The sequence below is a fragment of the Bemisia tabaci genome, chromosome 8 (assembly GCF_918797505.1).
Source record: "Bemisia tabaci chromosome 8, PGI_BMITA_v3".
Classification (NCBI taxonomy): domain Eukaryota; kingdom Metazoa; phylum Arthropoda; class Insecta; order Hemiptera; family Aleyrodidae; genus Bemisia; species Bemisia tabaci.
In genome coordinates this window covers 36,811,556-36,832,989 of record NC_092800.1, presented here as the reverse complement: position 1 = coordinate 36,832,989, position 21,434 = coordinate 36,811,556, and the positions used below count along the sequence as shown (strand labels likewise).

Here is a 21,434-nt window from a genome sequence, read left to right as displayed (position 1 = left end):
AACGTATTCTGCAATGAATTTTAAGGAGAAAACTTGTGCTGCAATACTTAATTTTTTACCCTGTCTGGTGGTCAATTTTAGTTGGCAGCAAGAGATAAGGTGGTAGTTCATGAGGAAGAAAAAAAGAAAAGAAAAAACCTCATTTCGAGGTTTTAGAGTCAGGAAGATAATTGTATAAAGAATTCAAGAGATGTATGAAAACTGATTTATTTCAGTTCCTTGGTAAATAATACTTCAAAACAAAATGTAAAAATTCAACAAAAAGGTGTCTTTTTACAATAAATATCACAGGAATTGTGAGTTTAAATGCAATTCACTCTAGAACTAATCAGATATCACCTGGTTACAAAGCTGGATAAGAGATCAAAATCAGACGGCTAAAGAAAACATTTTTAAAGAGATCCAAATCCCTCCACCCACTTTATCAGAAGGAAAACTTATCTATTTTCTGTTCTTCATTGATCACTCTAATAACAACCTGGTAGAAATGTGTAGAATGATTATTTGGATCGATTAAACTGGAATAAGTCTAATAGAATCGTAAGTTGCCTAATTTCCTCTAATGGTTGATTTTTTATAGAGAGAACTAAACTACTAAACACCCTTAAATCTCCCGAGAATTTACCTTAGATTATAAAGAGTACACTCACAAAATTTCAAATGCCAATTTTGCTTATTTTCCCCTTTGAAGAATATAATATCAGAGGAAATTAGGCAAAGTTGATGAAATTAGACTGATTTTGATCGTCCATTTATCAATGGCAGGAGGCAGTTTTACTCCTTCTCCATGCGCACCTTAGAACACGCACTACACTGTTTAAAATTGATATTCTTTCTCACATAACCCAAAACAAAATATTATGGTAAAACTTGAAATTTTTTTAAAACAAAAAATTTCAAGACTTAAGCTAACAGAGTAACTTGGCTAAGTAGCGAAGTGGCATGAGTTGAAGGAGCAATATTACTGATGAAATTTGAAAAACGTGCATCTTGTAAAATATTTTAAAATTTCAGCTTACAACATATTTCTTTTTTTTTTTCTTAAACGAAAGACACGAAAAACAAAATGCACTTTCACAGGAAACTCTTTACCAAGTGAGGGAAAATCACAAAAAATTTCAAGAAAAGACAAGGACATTATTTAAAGCATAAAAGATGATTCCCTATTCCGTAAATTAAGGCACTTGGTTTTCTATATAGTTTCATTAACAATAAAAAGGGCAAAACGAGAGGGTCTTAATTGCGTGGCAGTGTTGCCCAGATTTATCTGACAATGTATTTTTCCACCCTTTATTAGATGAAAATCAATGGCTGAAGTCGAAAAATACGTTAGGTTAGGAGCCTAAAGGAGGTTTCACTTCAAGTTGAAACTTTTCCTGGAAGTTTGCCTTACCATAAGCTTTGGTTTGAGCCTTGTCCCGTTGACCAACTCGGGTATACTAGTCTGTTGAACCATGATGATTCAGTATTTCGTGAGTTTAGCGCATGAAAATGGAAAATTGGCAACGCTGTACAGCCTAAACGAGGTTTCACTTCAAGTTGGAACTTTTCCTGGAAGTTTGCCTTACCGTAAGCTTTCTTTTGAGGCTTGTCTTGTTGACCAACTCGGGTATAATAGTCTGTTGAACCATGATGATTCAGTATTTCGTGAGTATAGCGCATAAAAATGAAAAATTGGCGACGCTGTACAGCCTAAACGAGGTTTCACTTCAAGTTGAAACTTTTCCCAGAAGTTTGCCTTACCATAAGCTTTCGTTTGAGCCTTGTTTCGTTGACCAACTCGGGTATAATAGTCTGTTGAACCATGACGATTCAGTATTTCGTGAGTTTAGCGCATAAAAATGGAAAATTGGCAACGCTGTACAGCTTAATAGAGGTTTCACTTCAAGTTGAAACTTTTCCTGGAAGTTTGCCTTACCATAAGCTTTCGTTTGAGCCCTGTCCCGTTGACCAACTTGGGTGTACTAGTCTACTTATGCATCGGACTAATAGTCCAATATCCTTGATTTTAGCACATGAAACTGGAAAATTGGCAACGCTGTACAGCCTAAACCAGGGGTCACTTCAAGTTGAAACTTTGCATGGAAGTTTGCCTTACCATAGGCTTTTATTTGAGCACTGTCCGGTTGATCAACTCGGGTATAAAAAAAAGGGGCGAAACTTGGCGAGGCTCTTTGTTTTAGGGGGAAAGAGTTTCTAGAGAGTGGGAGGAAAACATCCAAGATTATTCAAAACTGCTCTTGTTTGAAAAACTAAGACAGAAAACTGTTTTGGAAATGAGGAACAGAAAAAATGGCAATGAAGCTGAGTTTTCCTTCTTTTTCATTTAAAGTTCTGTTTTCGGTCCACCGCTTCTTTCAATTAAGATTAGAGACTCGTCTAATGTAGGCTTATACGTTAACAATTTTGCATACTTGTTGAGCAACGTTTTCCAGTACCATTCAATATCCTTAAATTTCAAATTCGATGCGATAAAATCATGACCTCTTTCAGCTATCTTCCGGGAGAGATCATCATGCTCCTTAAAAAATTCTATGAGTGCCCTGAAACATACAGTACAGGAAATTAAAATCTGTTATAGCTCTACTAACTTTAATTTTATTTTATTTTATTTATTATACAAAACGGGCAAGTTGCCCAATTACAAAAGTAATTAACAAAAAAGAGCAAAACAGCTGAACAAATGAACGAACAAACAAATTTAATTAACAAATTTAATTCTTTAAAAATTATTGTACCTAGAATAGATGATCAATTTTTTCCCAAATATGACAAGATTGGGAAACCAAGTTTGACAATTGTCAAAAAAGTTCAGGAACTCTTTGTGAAGAACTTATGTTCACTGAAGAGATCCATTCCCACATTTTTGCAGTCCTGGCTACAGTATTAACATAATAGTAGGGTTTTAGGACTTACAGGAACAGATTGCATATCAACGGTGTAAGTCAGCAATCACATAACTCGTTTGCATGTCTGAAAATCTCCGCCTCCATGTTATTTATTTTAAAGGAGAAAAAATTGGCACCATTCCTTGAAGTTTTTGCAGAATTTTCTTCGCATAGAGAAGAAGAAAAATCACGGCAGTTTCAAAGAATTTTCGTTGAGTAGTTTTCCATTTAAAGAATAAAGTATGATAGGAAGTCTGCGACGTCGCAAACCGAGTTATGTGATTGCTGTCTTACACCGCCGATATGTATCAGACAAGCCTTAATCGATGTGAGAATATTGGAATCAGACTTTTTTGAGACAGGTACTTACCGAATTTCACTTTTGGTGGCCTGCGTAGGAACAGGAATGTAATGGATCCATTTTTTCAGTGCCGGATAGAAGAACTCTTGCCATTCATCGCCGACGTGGAATACCAATGATTTACAAAGGAACAAGTATTTCAACCGAAAACTCGCAGCAACACCTCGAAAATTGAATAGATATTTAAATTTGCAGTGGTCTTCCAATGAAACTTCTTCTGCAGGAGGTGCATATAAAGTATCCTGGGGCAAAAATAGGAAAATATCAAGAAAAATTTAAAGTTAGAAAGGCTTGAAAAATACATGAAAGAGAATTATGATCAACAGTCAAAGTGGAAATAAAAACATTTGACAGAAAAAAAAACAAAGAAAAACAATGCAACCATGTGAGCAGATTTGAAATGTTTTAGAAAAGGCAGTAAGTGATACGCACTTCTTTTATCTGTTTTATGACATTATTTGAACCATGTTTAAAAGAAAGGAGCCAAAGAGCATCCAGATTGAGTTGAGAAAAAGAGTTTTGAAATTACATTCATCCATAATCCTAAATTTTAGAGATATCTCTCAACACCCATTTTCGAATTCAAAATATTCTGTTTCTCAGCTTTAAAGTAGCTTGCTACTTGAGCTCAAAACTATTACTAACAGAACAAACTTATTTATCTCTCAAATGAGACTTCCTACCTTTTAGTAAATTCATTTGTCTTTTTCAAAATGTAAGAGTCTTTAAATAAATAGCTAAAATCTTGAGATGATATATGAAAGAGAAAATTGGGTGAATAAAGTTTTTACAAAAAATTCCAACAAATCTGAATTTTTTATCAGTAAGAGACTCAAATCAAACTCGATGTATTTACAATTCTAAGCAAGACTTACTTTATCTGATTTCCATGCTTGATTTTTTGTGAAAGCAGCATCTACAAGATCCGGTGAGTCTCGAGAAAGTAAAATAAGCTGATCCCTCTCGTCACTTGTCCTGGAGCCTCGAAAGAATGCTGTTGGTTTTTTGGAGTTCCAAGGCCACTTTTCTGTTGCATGTTTCAGCGCCTTGCGAAATATATCCCATCTCCCTATCCCCTTGGGGTAGAGGCTAATGGCTGGACCTCCAGACCAAAAACTCCAGGCTGGATACATGATGTCGTAATAACTCCTTGTCTGAAAATACAATTTTCAGTAATTGCTCCTTGTCGTTATACAGGGTGAGCGAAAAGTCCCCGACCCCCCCTCTAACTTTTGAACGAATTGAGCTAGGGAAATGAAACTTTGGGGATGTTCCTATCTCAAAGGGGACCATCTTTCGGGGGGGTCAAAATTTTGGTCCCCCCCTCAGGGGGGACGGGGGCCCCCCAACTTTTTTTTTTCAAATGGCAACCCCTACCTTGTGATACCTCATTCGAAAGAGCATAAAAAACTAAGAATTTTGGCGCAAACCGCAGATCAATATCTTAATTTTTGACCGAGTTATGATAGGTCAAAGGTCAACTTTGACCTATTTTCAAAAAATCATAACTCCGGTTCAAATTATCGTAAAGGAAAAAATAAAACGGGAAAATTTACCAAATTGTGTCCGCTTTTAAGTAAAAATTGCAAAAATCACTTCGATTTAATTTTAAGGGGGGGCTCGGACCCCCAAATACGTCAATTCAAAGGTCATTCAATTTTCACGCGAAATAAGCCAATTTCCCCTGGATTTGCCTCCACATTATCTCAGTAAGGTCAAAATCAGTTCAACATTACGTTGGCAAGTCCCCAAATTTCGGGAAAAGTTAAAAAAAATGATATTTAAACGGTCAAATTTAATTACCTTAAATATCATTTTTTTATAACTTTTCCCGAAATTTGGGGACTTGCCAACGTAATGTTGAACTGATTTTGACCTTACTGAGATAATGTGGAGGCAAATCCAGGGGAAATTGGCTTATTTCGCGGGAAAATTGAATGACCTTTGAATTGACGTATTTGGGGGTCCGAGCCCCCCCTTAAAATTAAATCGAAGTGATTTTTGCAATTTTTACTTAAAAGCGGACACAATTTGGTAAATTTTCCCGTTTTATTTTTTCCTTTACGATAATTTGAACCGGAGTTATGATTTTTTGAAAATAGGTCAAAGTTGACCTTTGACCTATCATAACTCGGTCAAAAATTAAGATATTGATCTGCGGTTTGCGCCAAAATTCTTAGTTTTTTATGCTCTTTCGAATGAGGTATCACAAGGTAGGGGTTGCCATTTGAAAAAAAAAAGTTGGGGGGCCCCCGTCCCCCCCTGAGGGGGGGACCAAAATTTTGACTCCCCCGAAAGATGGTCCCCTTTGAGATAGGAACATCCCCAAAATTTCATTTCCCTAGCTCAATTCGTTCAAAAGTTAGAGGGGGGGTCGGGGACTTTTCGCTCACCCTGTATGCCACAGGATAGGTAAAAGATAATTTGCACTTTGGGAGAATGATACTAATACAAGTGAGAGGCAGGAAGTTATGAAATACATATCGCTGGTGAAACCAACAGCCCATGTATCTTATCTGCAGAGTTGGAAAATTTTCACTAATGTTTTATTTTCTCCAAAATATACTCCTCAACATTTTCGTTTGCAATATTGAAAAAATATTCTTGGAAAAATGGAGGGGAAAAAAATCGAACAAAAAAGATGATTAGGCCTTCTTCAAAAAATAAAATGTGACAGGAGATTTGCAATGTTGCCAGACCAGAGATGTTGTTCATTAGTCTCACCATCTTTTTGTTCTATGTTAGGTACTTAAGAAGGACAAAGAATAATGTTCACTCAAGTAGTCACAATGGCATACTATGAAAAATATCCAAAGGGTCTGACAACAAGGAGTACCCTCTCAGTAGCTTTGAACCTTCCTTGCTTTCAGCCCTAAAACTTGCCTGAACATTTATCCTTCCATCTTTTTTGTATTCTGTTTTAATAGTGCAACTTCAGTTTTAAATATTCCATTCTTGCCACTCGTTTGAAGGGGTGCATCCAGTTCATTCCATACTGTAGAATGGTAAGGAGATCAATTTACTCTCTTTCTCTTCTTATCATTGAGAAAAGTTGACTTACCTTACTGAATGAGAACACAGGGATTGGTTTATCAAAATGTGTTGAGATCTGGGGCCAGTCTCGTGTGTTGATGATAAATTCTATGTCTGGCAGTTTAGCAATAATATTCAAAATAAAGTGTTCGATACCAGAGCACCTTGCTGGGAACATGCAGTCTTTCGATCGATACAGCTGACCATCAATTATTTGATACTTAGTACCCCTAGAAGACAGAGATTTTTGTACTGCATTTTTAAACATTAAAAAAAAATAAGAGCTTATTTACTAAAAATAGAAGACAAAAAGAAGATCAGTGAATGACTAAAATCAAACCTGCTGAAAGACTGTGTGGAAATTAGAGCAGATTTACAACATTTTTTAAAATTTTCACATGCTATTTTTACAAACTATGAGCACACTTAGATGGATCTTGATTGCTAGAAGAAAGATCCAATTGCCATGCTTATCAGATGATCATTTATTAATTACTCATTTAAAGGTAGATTAAAGAGGAGCCCAACAAAAAAGAAACAAAGAGTATAAAGTACGGTGCTTACTTCTTTTCTGCCTCACTAATCATATCTTTGGTAATTCCACCCTTGAACGGTTTCAAATCAGCTTGAATGACAGGACTGTAACATGATAGAGGATCATGGCAAGGTTTGAACTCCTTCTCCGCTTTCTCGATTTCGGAGACTATATAACTTGCCTCTGGAAAAGATACAAACAGAGACAAATTAAGAATTAATTTCTTCGAAAAATATTGTAGTGACTGATACTGCGGTTCTGGGCAAGAAAGATTTACTTATTATGATTTGTATTCGGTTCTTGGCATAGTCAAACAAGCATAGTATATATTGTAGCCAATAAGTCAAGAATCTTGGCGGGTTTTGACCTTTTGACCTAAAAAAGGAAGATACACCCTGCACATGAGTCTGAAGAATCGTTCTCAACCAAAAAAAAATTGTAAAATTTAGAGGAAAAAAACCCCAGGATAAGGCTACAAAAAAACGTTACATTCATGTAATATAGGTAACTCAGATTGATTGTAGCATTTTTATGGTAGACAAATCCTGCTTTCATTTCTCCAATTTTGCAAATTTCTTGTTCAGAGTGATTCTCCTATTCATGCGTGGGGGCTATCATCCTTTTTTGGTTGAGTAATCAAAATATGCCAAGATTTTTTAGTTACTCGATGCAGTAAATTGCACGCCAGTTCGACCAAGCCAGGAACCCAGGACAAATCGCCTTAAGCAGTGAATGGATCAAATTCAGTGTTCCAATTTTTCTCAACCTAAGTGTGCTTTCAACAAGTGGAAGCATCTGCAACTTACCATGCAGTTATTATCCATTATTGACTGCCAAATTTATTTATGCATAACATGAGGAGAAACTGAGAAATTGCAGATGTGATTTTCTTGCTTGGGACAACTATTAAGTGACCATGTCATTAGCTTCATGGTTTATGCCTGTCTCGTCAAGACATACTCGTGGCATGAAATTAGCAAAACTCATAGGAAATGGGGAGAGCATCAGAACCTGATTTCTTCATAGCTAATGAGACTGTTCACTGAAATGCATCCAAACAAGAGCTATAAATCGTTATTTTTCTTCCATGTTTCGTCAAGCTTCTTTTTCCTTTCTGCATGCAAAAAGAAAAATACGCCTGTTTCAGTAACTCTATAAGTTCTTTTGTATGTATACATCAAAATTTTAAAATGCTTAGAAAAGCCAAAAATACTCCTCTGACATGCCTACCTTTGGCGTACACTGAACTCTTGCTGGTTGGTTCCTGGCTGCATATTGAGTTATCACCAGGGTCACACGTATCACCGCAAAACCCAAAATCATGCGTAGAAAAGAGTATGAAAAATAAAAAGATCAATTTTGAAGACAAGTCCTCCATTGAGACTAAAAATATAAAAGGGATAGCTGATTATCAGACCGGAAAAAATACTTTTTAAGCTACACTCAAGAGAGTCAAGAACAAAGACATGTCTTTGGTGGAGAAGTTACCAAAGTTTCTCTTTGAAAAGAAATAAATATAATTCAGGTAAGAACTTCTTATGCTAATCGCGTAACTACTAAAAAATTGTTTTTCTAAACATACTAGAAAGGAAAATTTACAAATTATTGCTCAGTTTTATCACGAATCAGTCATGAAGTCACGAATGGACATGAAAATGATAAGGTTATGTTTACAAAACGCAACCACCTGTTGCCAGAATGCACGAATGCAACATCCATCAATGTTATGTAAATAAAACTTGATAGTGATCTAATAGTGATAAGAGAGAATCAACGAGGAGATTGTTAATCTTTCGTGACTTTCTAATTTATTTTAAGTTATAATTGTCCCTCCAAATATTTTCTTTCAGTTTGAATGGTTTACCTCAAGGTACTCAAAAATCGTGTTGGTCACTTTTAACATCATTTCCATCGATTTCGATGCATAATTTCAGAAAACCATTCGACTCTTACAGTCTTCTGTGCATGCGATTTAAGTGCATGTAAAGGTGTGCTTCATTTAACTTTGAGTGCAATTTAAGTCTCATAAAACATGGCTTCTGCTGATCTCTGGGAAGCAGACTCTGAGTAAGCGACACCCTTCGATATATACTACTTTACGACTCGATTTTAACATGAACGTCATAAAAAATAGCTACAAGTATACAAGCGTCTCAGTACATTGAAAAGGGCATCATATCTTCAGAATTGTATTCAAAATTCTGGAACCTTATTTGAGTACATATTGAAGTGAATTCACCACTTCCATACTGTACCTTTTGATGTACTTCTGACTGCATGATCCCCTTCATACCAAGCCTTGTATGAATGCGCATTTCTTTGATCCAAATTCAGTCAGAATAGAATAGAAGAGGTATCGATAAACGTCAAGAATTTGTGTTCTATGCGTACTTTTGATGTATGTAGAATTGGTATTCTATCATTCTGATTTCTATTCTGAAATCTGAGTTGAAAGTCCTGAAACTCAAGGCAGTTTAATTGTTTTCTAATCATTTTTCTACATTTATGCGTAATTTTTCATAAAGTTGTCTGTGAAACCATTTAGTTACTTACAGCTTATTATTTCATTTTTTCAAATTAAAAACTGTTTGCCAAAATTTGTACGTTAATACAATTAGCTGTCTGTCACAGCTGCTGCGGGTCATTTATTATTTATTTATTTATTACAATAACAACGGAAAATACAATGATTGAACGAACGAAACACACCAGCATCACCACCAGATCCTAGTTCCCTTATATTTTCATACTCTTTGTCCCGATGATAGTGATGAAAGTTCGTGCTCACACTCGGACACAAAGTGACTAAATGTGGACAAACTAAAATTGTTTTTTATTTTTGTTCAGGCTTTCAAAAGGAGTGGACATCATAAATAAAATTGATGGTACAAAATTCCTTCTAATAACCAATCGTATTGTCAAAGCTATCTCTAAGGATCTCGACGAACCCTTCACAACAGAAGAAAGGGACAAATTGCAACATTCTCTGGAATTGAGCTCTGTAGAAGTAGATCAACTAATATCAACAACAACCCACATTCTGAAAAAGGTAGGCATCTATGATAAACTCCACAATATCTTTTCTGTAGGTAGTAAGATGCAAGACATGTCAGGGGCAATGCTCTTTGGGGATCAAAATGAGAATTAGTGATGGCGATATCAAATCGATTATTTTGGTAAATCGATTTTTTGGAAAAAGTAATCGAAAAAGTTGAATCGATTTTTTGTTGCCGATTTTTAATCGAAATCGATTTTTCGAGCAGAAATCGAATTATTGAAAAAATCGAAATTTTCTACGTTAATGTGGCACAAAAAGGCCTAAATTCTGTGAAACCGGAGTTTCATTTCAAGGTTCAGATTTGTTTTTGGCGTTGAAGGTGGATTTTTAAGTGTTTTAAAATCGATTTCGAAGAAAATCGATTGTACCTTGAATCGATTTTTTCCATCCGATTTTAAAATCGAATCAATTTTCTACCGAAAATCAAATTGATTTCCCGAAATTGATTTATTAGAAAACATCGCCATCCCTACTTCATAGAGAGGAGTATAATGGTTTGCAGGACATTTTTCTAAGAAAGTGAACACTGCAAGAGTCAGCAAGAGAGAGCTTCACCTCAAAGCCGTTTGCTTAGTGATCAAAAGACCTTGTTGATGACTTTTGGCCAGATGATTTAAATTTCTCAGTCTCGAGTATCTGGCATCTAGCATTGCATGGGGTGAATATTGAAGAAAGGTATAACATAAAGCTGTGAGAATTACTTAAAGTGAAGAAATAGAACAGGGAGCCTCCTATTTCTTATCTTCTCAAATCGTTTTGATACTTGCGCCCTGCATTCATCTGCTTACATTGGAGGAAAAAAATGAAAAATGAATAAAATATGTAGGTACATAGTTCTTTTATGCTTTCAAAAATTTCTGAATATTTTTGGTCAGATTTTATTAAAGATAGCATCAATCCAAATTTTATCTTGGCAGTAAAATGCTTTATTGTTCCTATTGCCTTAAAATTTTAATTTCTACAAATTATGTTTCTTCTTTTATTCAAGGCAATTTTCCACATCATAAAACCTGCAGCTCTCCATAAACATATGGTCGAAACATTACGCATGGAAGAAGAAAGAGCCGTCGCTTTTTCTCAACTGTGGTCAACAGAAGCAGAATCTCTTGTGAACGCAATGAAACAAAAATCTCTCTACTCCCACCAGGTTAGAGAAGTTAAAAAGTCATTTTGAGTTGTCCTGTAGAAAAGATTCAGAAATTTTCCGTCTAAAGGTCGACTAAACCTCCACCAAAGTTTAATGTCACAACTGGAGAAAAGGCTTCTCACAAACTTAAAATTCTTGAATCTGTTGAAAGATTCTTATAAAATTCTGACCTCGATTCCAAGCTTAATTATTTTACTAAATTTAGATTTAACACCAAACTAGAGGTCATTCTCTTGGTGTGAATCAGAAGATCTGCCTCCTTCACTTTTTCATTATTTAATTAAATTGTCCAATTAAATTAGTAAACCTTGAATAGAGTTAGTCTGCAGCATAAAATTTGGTTTTTGGAGGAATGAATAATACCACGGAGATGTCTAAAATAGTTTAGTATGATTCACTAATGATTTCAAACTATGAGGTGGTGCTATAAAGTGTGTCTGAAAGAAAAGTATCATGATTGCAGTGTAAATAGGAAAAAGAAAGGAATTTGTTCAGTATTTGTATCTCTCTCATTAACAGTAGTAGAAGATAACAGGTATCTGAACCTAGCAGTTTGCAGCAGAGCATTATGCAAAAAAAGTCTTTGGGTTGTGATGTAGCAGTCGAGCATTTCCCCGAACAGATCAACAAAATTTTTGTAGAGTCCACACCTGAGCTCACACACTTTTAGAGTGCAACGGAAAATCATCTGTCCTCAGTTTAGCATCAAAAGTAAATGCAAGAATCAAGGTGGTGGATCTTCTATTACATTCTGTAAGTGTTTAAACTTATGTGGCATAGATTTGGACTGCATTTTGCAATTTGGAGCTATAAATTCTGTCTCATTTGAAGAAACACGTATGTGCATAAGGAAACTAATGGCACATACGTTGTTTTTAAACCGGGCCAGAATTTATAGTTCCAAATTGCAAAATGCAGTCCATTTGACCTGTGACCTGTGATGTACAATGCAGATGAATCAATAGTAATTAGAGGCACGGCGGTTTTTTGTTGTCCGTGACTGTTCCTCTCTTACCATGGTCATATTCATGTACTCAGTGGGGTTCTATTTTTGTTTTTTTGTAACTCTTTTCTACTTTATTGTCTATTTCATTTCTATAATTTATTCTTCTTTTTTCTTGGCTTTTAGGTCACAGGCATCGACTGGAGTACAAACGTAGCCATAAAATCGGATAAAGGGGACCAAGAATTGGAGCCTAGAGCTGAGATCAAATTGAATATTAGAAACCAAGAAGACATTCTCCTGGATTTAAATCGTCAAGAATTGACGAAGCTTTACTCAGTTTTAGAAAATATCCAATCTCAACTGGATGCTCTAAATTGATTGACTTTTATCTTAATCCTTTGTGGTGCAATCATTCCAGACTTGTTTTGAGAAACTCTTCATTATTCTAAGACCGTCATCTCTGAGATTACCTGTTTTATAGTGAGGTAGGTATGTCAATGGCTAAAGTCAAAAAGTGTGTATCTCAGATTGGGACATTGTATAGCTATGCTCATGTTTTATTTTTTTAAAGAAAAACTAACCAAAAGTTTCCCATGAAATTTTTTGTCAGTTTTTCTCACTCATTCTAAAGAAAATCACACAAAATAGCAAGAAAACTCCCTGATTAGTTTTCCAACATTTCTATCGTACATTCTATAAATAGTATTTTTTTATGGAAAATGTATTTTTCTATGGAAAATGCCAGACTACTACTAATTATTGTTTTGATGGGGGGGGGGGGGCTGTTACTCAATATTTTTTTTTTTACTCCTGTACATTAAATGTTATTGTTGCTCTATCTCATTAAAATGCTATTTTCAAGTATTAAGTTTGTAGTAATGTATTATGTACCCATTTCAGGTTTATATTGCAATTTTTCTATCAAATTTTTGTAAAAATTTAATCCTAGAAAATAAAAATGTGTTGATAACTTAAGTTTTTTATAGTTTTATTTATGCGCAAGTACCTAAATGGCTGATATGTGTACATATTGTGGCTTGATATACATGGCAAATAGTATAAAATGAGCAATTTTAATACTACGACACATCATATATACTACAAAATATTACTTACAAATTCTGCATAATTAATGCCTTGGATGGCAGGGAGAGCACCCCCGGAGGTTTTGCTCCTTAAAAATTACGCCTCAAATTGCTGAAATTCGTACCCTATTGCCTGGGCCAATGATCTGCCTTCAATTAGCCGGCTATGCAAAACGACTGTCGTGACGCCCGCCCGAATAGTGGTATCAGAATTCTGCATTAAGATTACGGCGTGGGTTGAAGGCGCTCTTCTGTATCCTAAGTTAGTGGCTCTGTGCAATGGCGTAGACCAAAAATGTTCATAATATTGATGTCTTCATTCGAGCCGTAATTTTGAAGAATGCCCGAGGAGTCCGAAGAGTATTATTTTGATTAAATAATAAGTTTTTTGTTTTTATCTCCGAGTCTTATTTCAAAAGAGTGAGCCCATACGCTCGGTTCAGATTGTGGTTTTTAAGTATTTTTGCTTGAAGATTTAAATGGAAATAGCGTGCATGGGCCATATGATATCCAACTAAACCTTATCTGAATAGGAATTTTAAGCGTAAAACTCTTTTTTCAGGCTTTAGATGATCCAAATCCGCCAACAACAGGGGTAAAACACTAATTGCCAAAATACGTTACTCGGGATGAAGCGTCAATTCCTAGTGCCGAAAACCGAAAACGCGAATCTCGGCATCTTCGCCTTATTTTCTAACAGTTCGAAAAATAATTCAAAATGCTGATGGAGTGTAAAAAACCATCTTATTCTTGCTATCCTCAAAAATTATTACACGTCTACGAACTAAAAAGAGGAATGTAGACCGTTTTTTGTACTCTCCTGGAAAATCGTGTATTCTGAGATGCGCACTTCTGCATTTCCACCATCGAATGCGCTACGTCAAATATCATTTGGGGATGGGGGAGGAAGAGAGAGGTGTCACATTTCTCACACCGTCAGCTATATATACCCCTCTATGCTGCCGTGCTAAGGAAGAACATTTGAGAACATGTTCGTATGAACATTTGAGAGATGCCAAATTGCCCCGGATAAAACGTGTATTTTTAAAGAACCTTATGCGTAGTACTCCTTCAAATTTTTAAACGTTTTAGATAAAATTGCGAGCTGAATTGTCTGAAGAAATTGAATGAAAATATTAACGATTTTCCGAATAAATTAAGTTTTTATTGAAGGAAATACGGCAGCGTCTGAAGGCTCATACGACGTTCTTCCTTAGCACGTCAGTATGAAGTTCACTGACGGTAAAGCGGATTCATCATTCCGTTGGCCATCTCAATAGATATTTCCGGAGACTTTAACGAACGACAACAAAACCAAACTAAAATTTGTGTAACCTGTTAAAACTTATCCTCTCCGTCTTTCTTTCCTTTCTTGTCATTTTTCTTTCGGTTTTTGATAGGAGGGAGAGGGGGGCATACCACTGACACCCTCCCCCCCCCCCCCCCCCGAACCGACGATGTCCAGATTAGGGTTCATCGGTGCCTGCGTCTGTTTTGAGAAAATCTCTTTTGCTCTGAAGGGAATATGAAACTATTCATTCATGCTCGGTGGATGCATGGACAATACATCCGCATGTCGCATTTTCAAGAGACTGAATAATAAGGCCTTACACCGGAAAAAAAAAAAAACACATTGGATCCAGAGTCCAGACTCTTAAAAACATCGACAAGAAAAAATACTCCTGTTCAATCGGATTTTTGCTTAAATCAAGAACCAATCCTCTTAATTTGAGCGGATTTCCTTTTGATTTAAGCAAAAATCTGATTGAATCAAGAGTATTTTTTCTTGTCAATGTTTTCAAGAGTCTGGACTCTAGATCCAATGTGTGTTTTTTTTTTTTTTTTTTTTTTTTTTTTTTTTTTTTTTTTTTTTTTTCCAGTGTATGATTTCCTTCGCACTAACCATACTCGTCTTTAGGGATCGATTAACAAGAGGACGTGTTGATGACAGCGCCTTAATGCACCTATTCAACCTCGACGGATGTCCATATTGCATTCAAAAAATTGAAGGCGTTTTGGGTCGCTCGTCGGACGCGTTGGTAACAGCGCAGCGCCTTGATGCGACTACTAAAGCTCGACGGATGTCTGTGTTGCATATGGATGTCCAAAGTGCGAAATCATGCATCTCCGCTGCGGTGTTTCAAAATGTCCGCTCCTTCCATAGTTTTTCCAAGTTAAATAAGCCTATTTTATGGCTTGAAATGTACACCAATTTGTTTGCTGACAGAGAGGAAATATCACGAGATTTCTACGTTGACTAGTTTGCCGAAGAAAAAATAAAGATTGACGGGAATTTTGCAACATCGCAACCAGAGATACGTGGTTTCTCACTTGGCCATCGATATGTAAAAAAAACTAAAGGCCTTCTGACTTTCTTCGCACTACTTGTATTAGTCTGTGGCGACGAACGATGGGACGCGTTGACGACAGCGCCTTGATGCAACTATTCAACCTCAACGGATGTCCGTGTGGCATTCAAAAAATTGAAGGCGTTTTAATTTACTGTACACTAGCTGCAGCTGGGTAGATGGACAAACACGTTGCTGGCAAAGTCTTAATGCTACCATCCAAGCTTGACGGATGTCCGTGTCTCACACGGAAGGCCAAGGTGTGAAACTATGTATCTCCATTGCGGTGTTTCAAAATTTTCATCCTATTTTATTTTTTCCGAGGCGAAAGAGTATATCTGTTTCCCGGGCAAAAAAAGAACGTAACTAGATTGCCGTTTGTTAATTGTATTTTTACAGGGAAAATTTCGCTAATTTTCCTTCTAATTTATTGGACTGCGTTTAGCAGAAACGAACCAAGCCACATCAGCTATTGCCAAATTTATTTGGGCAATTTAATTTTTTATATAAAAAGGGTTGTGCGGATTATTGTGCAAATTTTAGAGACATTTTTGCATAGTACGAGGCGAATTCCTTAAAATTTTCAAAGTAATCTGCACAAACGTTCTCTTGTAAAAAAAATGAAATTGCCCAGTTTAAAAAATGGCAATAGCTGACGTGGCTTGGTTTTTTTCTGCTAAACGCTGTCCAATTACTTGCAAAAATCAACGATTTTTTTGGGCAGAGATATTCAAGTCTTTGAAATTTTAGAATAGAGTTACGTCCCTTCGTCTAAAAACCGACGAATTACACGGAAAAAAATTGCTGATTTAACAATTCATTTGCTAAAAAAGTGACTGCAATCTTTCAATGTAGATTTTACAACAACAACAAAAATGCTACTTCAACCACCCCCGTGGTTAAATTAGCTTACAATAGCGGTTAAAGTAGTGTGTTTTTGTTTTAAAATCTACGTTGAAACGTTGCAGTCACTTTTTTTTAGTACCTAATTGAATTGTTAAATCAGCAATTTAATTTTTTCCGTGTAGGTTTTTTCTATGATTCCAGGTACGGTCCTTATGGGAGAAGTCCTCTTATCATTTTCATGCTCGCCTCGTTAATTTCGTGAAGCCGCTAGGAACGGATGACGTGAATGTTTAAACAGACTCGACGGAGATGTGACGCGAACTGGTTTGGGTGTTGACCAAATACGGCGGAAACCCAACACTGATCATACTAATGAGATAGGTTAGCGGGCACGGGCAATCACATGTGGACGCATTTATGCTAAAAGGAACTATAAGCATAGGGTTTGCATGTGACATAGTTCCTTTTAGCATGAATACGTCCATGTGAGTTATATCACAGCTAAAAACACGCCGCTTTCCCTTGTCGTTTTCGTTGTTTCGGGTCCCTCTCACTACTACTGTCACAACAGCTACCTACACTGCCGTGCTAACTGCTAAGGAAAAACGCCGTATGAGCCTGTAGGCGTTGCCAAATCTCCTTTGCTAAATCACGAATTTTTGGGAATATTTTTAGAAAAAATAATTTCGATTTTTCAGGGAATTTCGTTCGTAATTTGATCTAAATAGTCTAAAACTTTCAAGGAAGAATGTTGATAACTTTTCTCAAAAATAAACATTTTATAGTAGGAAATTTGGCAACTCTCGAATGTTCATACGGCGTTTTTCCTTAGCACGGCAGTACACCACACCAGTATACTGCCGTGCTAAGGCAAAACGCCGTATGAACCTTCAGGCGTTGCCAAGTTTCCTTTGATAAAACACAAATTTCCTGGTAAACTTATGAATATTTTCCTTCCAATTTTTAAGATTATGTTGTTCGCAATTTTACCTAAAGTTCCTGCAAATTTCAAAAAAAAAATTTCATAACTTTCCTCAAAAATAAATATTTTATCGAAGGAGATGTGGCAACTCTCGAATGTTCATACGGCGTTCTTCCTTAGCATTGCAGTACACCACACCAGTATAGTTCATTGAAGGTGCAAAACCATAGAGAAAAAAAAAGGAGGTGTTTGCATTTCGGGCATCTTTATTTTTTTTTTTATGACGAAAGTCGTTACAGCCGACTTTTATCATCGATCCTCTTGGAAACGGTGTCCGTAGTTTATGGAAAAAAGTCATTCTATGTAAAGTATTTAAAATTATATCATGAGTTGATCTAAGAAAAAAAATCGGACGTTATGGTCCGAAATACAACATGTCAGTTTGACCGATTTTTTTACAAACTTGACGATCCTCGGAACTACATCCGGGTGTATTTCGGAATTTCCTCGGAACTCTTGAAAAAACCAGAATTTTTCTCGGAACTTTAAGAAATCGGAATTAATGTCAGGAACCCCGAAATCTTAAGTAAAATAAAATGGCAACACTGTTCCCGGATTTAATGCAGCACAATGGGTGCAAAATTGCCGTACCGAATGAGAAGAGCGAGCAGAATGCAATTTCAGAGGGAAATTCAGTTCAGTTTGACAATAATGTTGGCGGGCACCTTGACCGGGATTCGAATTCGGGACACCGGAGTGGGAATCAGGACCACCATCGTGCACGCAGGTGCGCAATATTCGGTCATTGTTGCCAAATTAGGCGAATTAATTTATTTAGTATCAAAGTTGCGTCAGTGTGTTGATAAAAAAAAGGTAGCCTCTGGTCGGATTTTGTTTTAACCCGTGCCGATAATGAGCGCTCGAGATCATTCCGTGAATAGCTTAGAGGGCTGATTACTGAAATTGATAGACAAAGCTATAGACAAAGAGGACATAGGGAGTAAGGAGCAATCTCATCGATTGAAATGGATGGTTTAGACCTGGGGGATAAATGATGGACTAACTATAGGGTCTCTCTTGGGTTGCTGTTTGCTAGTCCATTACCTACCTCATTCTATGTCCATTGCGACCACCCGCTACCACCAATAGGATCCCTCCATATCCCTTTTGTCTTCTTTGTCTATAAATTTTAACAATCAGCCTGCTAGTGTTGTTGAGGAGAGAAAAAAAATCACTGTGAATCATCCACACCGCGGGATTCTCTATTTTTATGGCAACAACGTGCCTGTTTACGAAGTAAAGGGATATTAATTGACTCGGTTTGTGGTAGAGGTCCATGAATCCGCGAAATGACATGTTTACAGGAGAGGCAAGAAATTGATTTTCTCCTCAAAAAGAATGACTAAGAATTGAGTGCTTAAAAGATACTCAACATTTGTCCGAAAGTTCTGAATTTTTTTTTTTTTATGCTGTAGGGGCATATTCAGGACCAATAAAAGCTTATTTAAAATTTCGGATGAACGCCTTCTTTCGAGAATACGAGGTGAAACTGAGTTGAGTTAATACTTTACAAAAAAAAAGGAAATTCCAGGCTCACGAGAAACCAATTTAATTTTGGAAAATCCGAAAATTTTGATTTTGATATATATTTGCCTGCAGAGTGTTTTGGGTGATTTTGCGTGAAACACATTGCGTTCAGCAGCGGTCGGCGTGAAAGGCACAGCGCCTACAGGACTGCATGAATACTTCATGCATTGCGCCAAACAGAGTGCAGTTCCTGAAACGTTGCTCGCCTTCATTTTGACAGTATAGGCAAAAAATTTGAAGTGTTGAGATAATAGCCTATCTGTTGTAAATTAAGGCGAATCACACTCCATCGTTGACCGGGAACCACGTTCCACGGCACGGTCCATTTTGTTACTCCATTTTCTTTCTTCGCGCAGAAAAGCTGCTTTACTTATTAGTGACACGATAAATTTGCACCAAACGCTTCTTATGCATAAATTAAAACGTTTTTAAACTTACTGTCAGTTTAAGTTGGAGAAAACCGTAGTCAGGACAAATCTGCCGTGCTAAGGAAAAACGCAGTATGAGCATTCAGGCGTTGCCAAATCTCCTCTGGCAAATCACTAATTTTCAAGAAAAATCTTGAATAATTTTCTGCCTATTTCTCAGATAATTTTGTTTGTAATTTAATTCAAAGTGTCTGAAAATTTCAAGGAAAAATATTCATAATTTTTCCCAAAAATAAATATTTTATCTAAGGAAATTTGGCAACTCTCGAATGTTCATACAGCGTTTTTCCGTAGCACGACAGAAACGCAGATGCATGTTATACATCGTGTGCTGAAGAGAAAAGTCGTTGAAATCGAATAGTCCTGGTGATTTGGAATATGCTTTCGTTCGATACAGACAACCGAATTATTCGGTCAGCTCGACCAAGCTATTCGCTTGAGATGATCGAATTCTGAAGAGTCGGTTCGACGGACCGAACAGTTCGGTTTAGTGTTCTAATCGAAAAAAACGTAGACCTCACACTACCCAAACCGTTACTTTCTTTTCAAAGTTCGCTTCATGTCCTCGGCCATCAATGAACATAGCGACTGGCGATTTAACAGATTTGATTATTATTTACTAATCGAAAAAACTTGACGTTGAAACAGGCAGGCGGAACCAAGCTTCAAGTTTTGTAGATAAGGCAGCTGCATCAGTGCTGCGATCATGCGACTGACTATTTTTTCAACAATTTTACTGTTAAATTCAGAGTGGTGCCACAATCATCAGAAATGAGCCAATCACACAGCCTCGCTGAGTCCTTTAAAAGTGCACAAAACAAATAAGATCCCAAATTGTATGTGAGAGATGAGTCGATCCATGAAGGTTGCTGGAAAAAATTGATCGAAGGGTAATGGGTTAGTTGCGCTGGTCTCAGAATCGAGTTTTAGTGTTTGATTCTTGCAGATTAGCTAAAAATAAGGAGATCAGTCCAAACAGCAACTTCCGGCGTTAAATATGAACCGAGATATCCCCTTATGAAAAGTCGGGTTTTGACGTCATCCACCGCGGTATAGAGACACCCTTGGTTTCTTCCATACCTTGCATTCATCAGTCAGTGTGACGCACATTTGATCCACTTGTTCAACATGAAAAGCGAATGAAAGTAAGGTGGAAGAAACCAAGGGTGTCACTACCGCAGTTGATGACGTCAAAAACCCGACTTTTCAAAGGGCAAAATCTCGGTTAGTATTGAACAAAGAAAGTTGCTGTTTGGACAGATCTTATTATTTTGAGCTAATTAACAAGAATCAAGCATCAAAACCCGATTCTGTGACCAGCACAACTGACCCATAGATCGATATGGTTACGCAAAAAGATACTCTCATTGGAACACCTAAGAGAGGATCTATCTGGTTCAGGGATGGATCGAGGTTTTGGACTGAAACTTGAGAGCCGCCCCAGCAGGTTGCTTGTTGAAATTGATAGACAAAGCTGCAGACAAAGAAGACAAAAGGGATATGGAGGGATCCTATACTGCCGCGCTAAGGGAAAACGCCGTATGAACCTCCAGGCGTTGCCAAATTTCTATTTATAAAACACAAATTTCTTGGTAAACTGATGAATTTTTTTCTTCAAATTTTTCAAATAATGTTGTTTACAATTACACCTGAGGTTCCTGAAAATTTCAAGGGAAAATATTCATAATTTTCCTCAAAAATGAACATTTTATAGAACGAAATTTGGCAACTCTCGAATGCTCATACACGAAGAAAAAAACCTCGTTCGTGGGACCCGAAGTCTAGGTCATATGGATCTCTGAAGTTTTCGGCTGAACACTGTAGGTCCAGCTGCTGAGGTTTGGATCACACATCTGTAACTTCAGTTCTTACATCTGAAGTACTTCGGTTCTCACATCCGAAAAACTTCGGTTCTCACATCTGAAGTACTTCAGCTGTGAGAACTGAAGTTTCAGATGTGTGATCCGAACCTGTGAACCAGTGTTCAGATGCTCAATCCGAAAACTTCAGAGATCCATATGACCTGAACTTCGGGTCCCACGCACGAGGTTTTTTTCTCCGTGTACGGCGTTCTTCCTAAGCACGGCAGTATATAGGTGGAAGCGGATGGTTGCAATGGACAAAGGAGGTAGGACAAGCCGAAACTTTGAATCTTCGGGCGAGAATGTTGGGCGACGGGCCGACAACGCGGGGTCTCGTTCATGGTTTGGGCGTGGCCGGTGGCAGTGGCGCGAAATGCGTGCGAATGGT

General features: G+C 36.9%; 2 protein-coding genes across 2 annotated transcripts; one reads left to right on the top strand and one right to left on the bottom strand.

Annotated features, from left to right (window-relative positions):
* Positions 1-182: 182 nt before the first annotated feature.
* On the bottom strand, positions 183-8,486 carry LOC109038780 (O-glucosyltransferase rumi homolog). Its single transcript, XM_019053969.2, has 6 exons — positions 8,048-8,486; positions 6,847-7,000; positions 6,311-6,512; positions 4,125-4,403; positions 3,259-3,491; positions 183-2,543 (listed from the first exon to the last, which is right to left on the bottom strand). Exons 1-6 carry the CDS (start codon positions 8,193-8,195, stop codon positions 2,327-2,329), a joined length of 1,233 nt encoding a protein of 410 aa, XP_018909514.2. The 5' UTR covers positions 8,196-8,486; the 3' UTR covers positions 183-2,326.
* Positions 8,487-8,565: 79 nt separating this feature from the next.
* On the top strand, positions 8,566-12,943 carry Vlet (COMM domain containing 10 protein valette). Its single transcript, XM_019053976.2, has 4 exons — positions 8,566-8,884; positions 9,665-9,866; positions 10,864-11,022; positions 12,152-12,943. The coding sequence occupies exons 1-4, from the start codon at positions 8,850-8,852 to the stop codon at positions 12,344-12,346; spliced, it is 591 nt and encodes a 196-aa protein (XP_018909521.2). The 5' UTR covers positions 8,566-8,849; the 3' UTR covers positions 12,347-12,943.
* The last annotated feature ends 8,491 nt before the right edge of the window (positions 12,944-21,434 follow it).

Bases quoted from the DNA above. Each gene is read 5' to 3' on its own strand.
- LOC109038780 (XM_019053969.2), bottom strand. From the start codon at position 8,195: ATGGAGGACTTGTCTTCAAAATTGATCTTTTTATTTTTCATACTCTTT. The intron at 7,001-8,047 runs GTAGGCATGTCA...TATCTTTTCCAG, and splicing joins GAGTTCAGTGTACGCCAAAG to AGGCAAGTTATATAGTCTCC. The intron at 6,513-6,846 runs GTAAGCACCGTA...TCTGTCTTCTAG, and splicing joins ATTAGTGAGGCAGAAAAGAA to GGGTACTAAGTATCAAATAA.
- Vlet (XM_019053976.2), top strand. From the start codon at position 8,850: ATGGCTTCTGCTGATCTCTGGGAAGCAGACTCTGA. The intron at 9,867-10,863 runs GTAGGCATCTAT...CTTTTATTCAAG, and splicing joins CAACCCACATTCTGAAAAAG to GCAATTTTCCACATCATAAA. The intron at 11,023-12,151 runs GTTAGAGAAGTT...CTTGGCTTTTAG, and splicing joins AATCTCTCTACTCCCACCAG to GTCACAGGCATCGACTGGAG.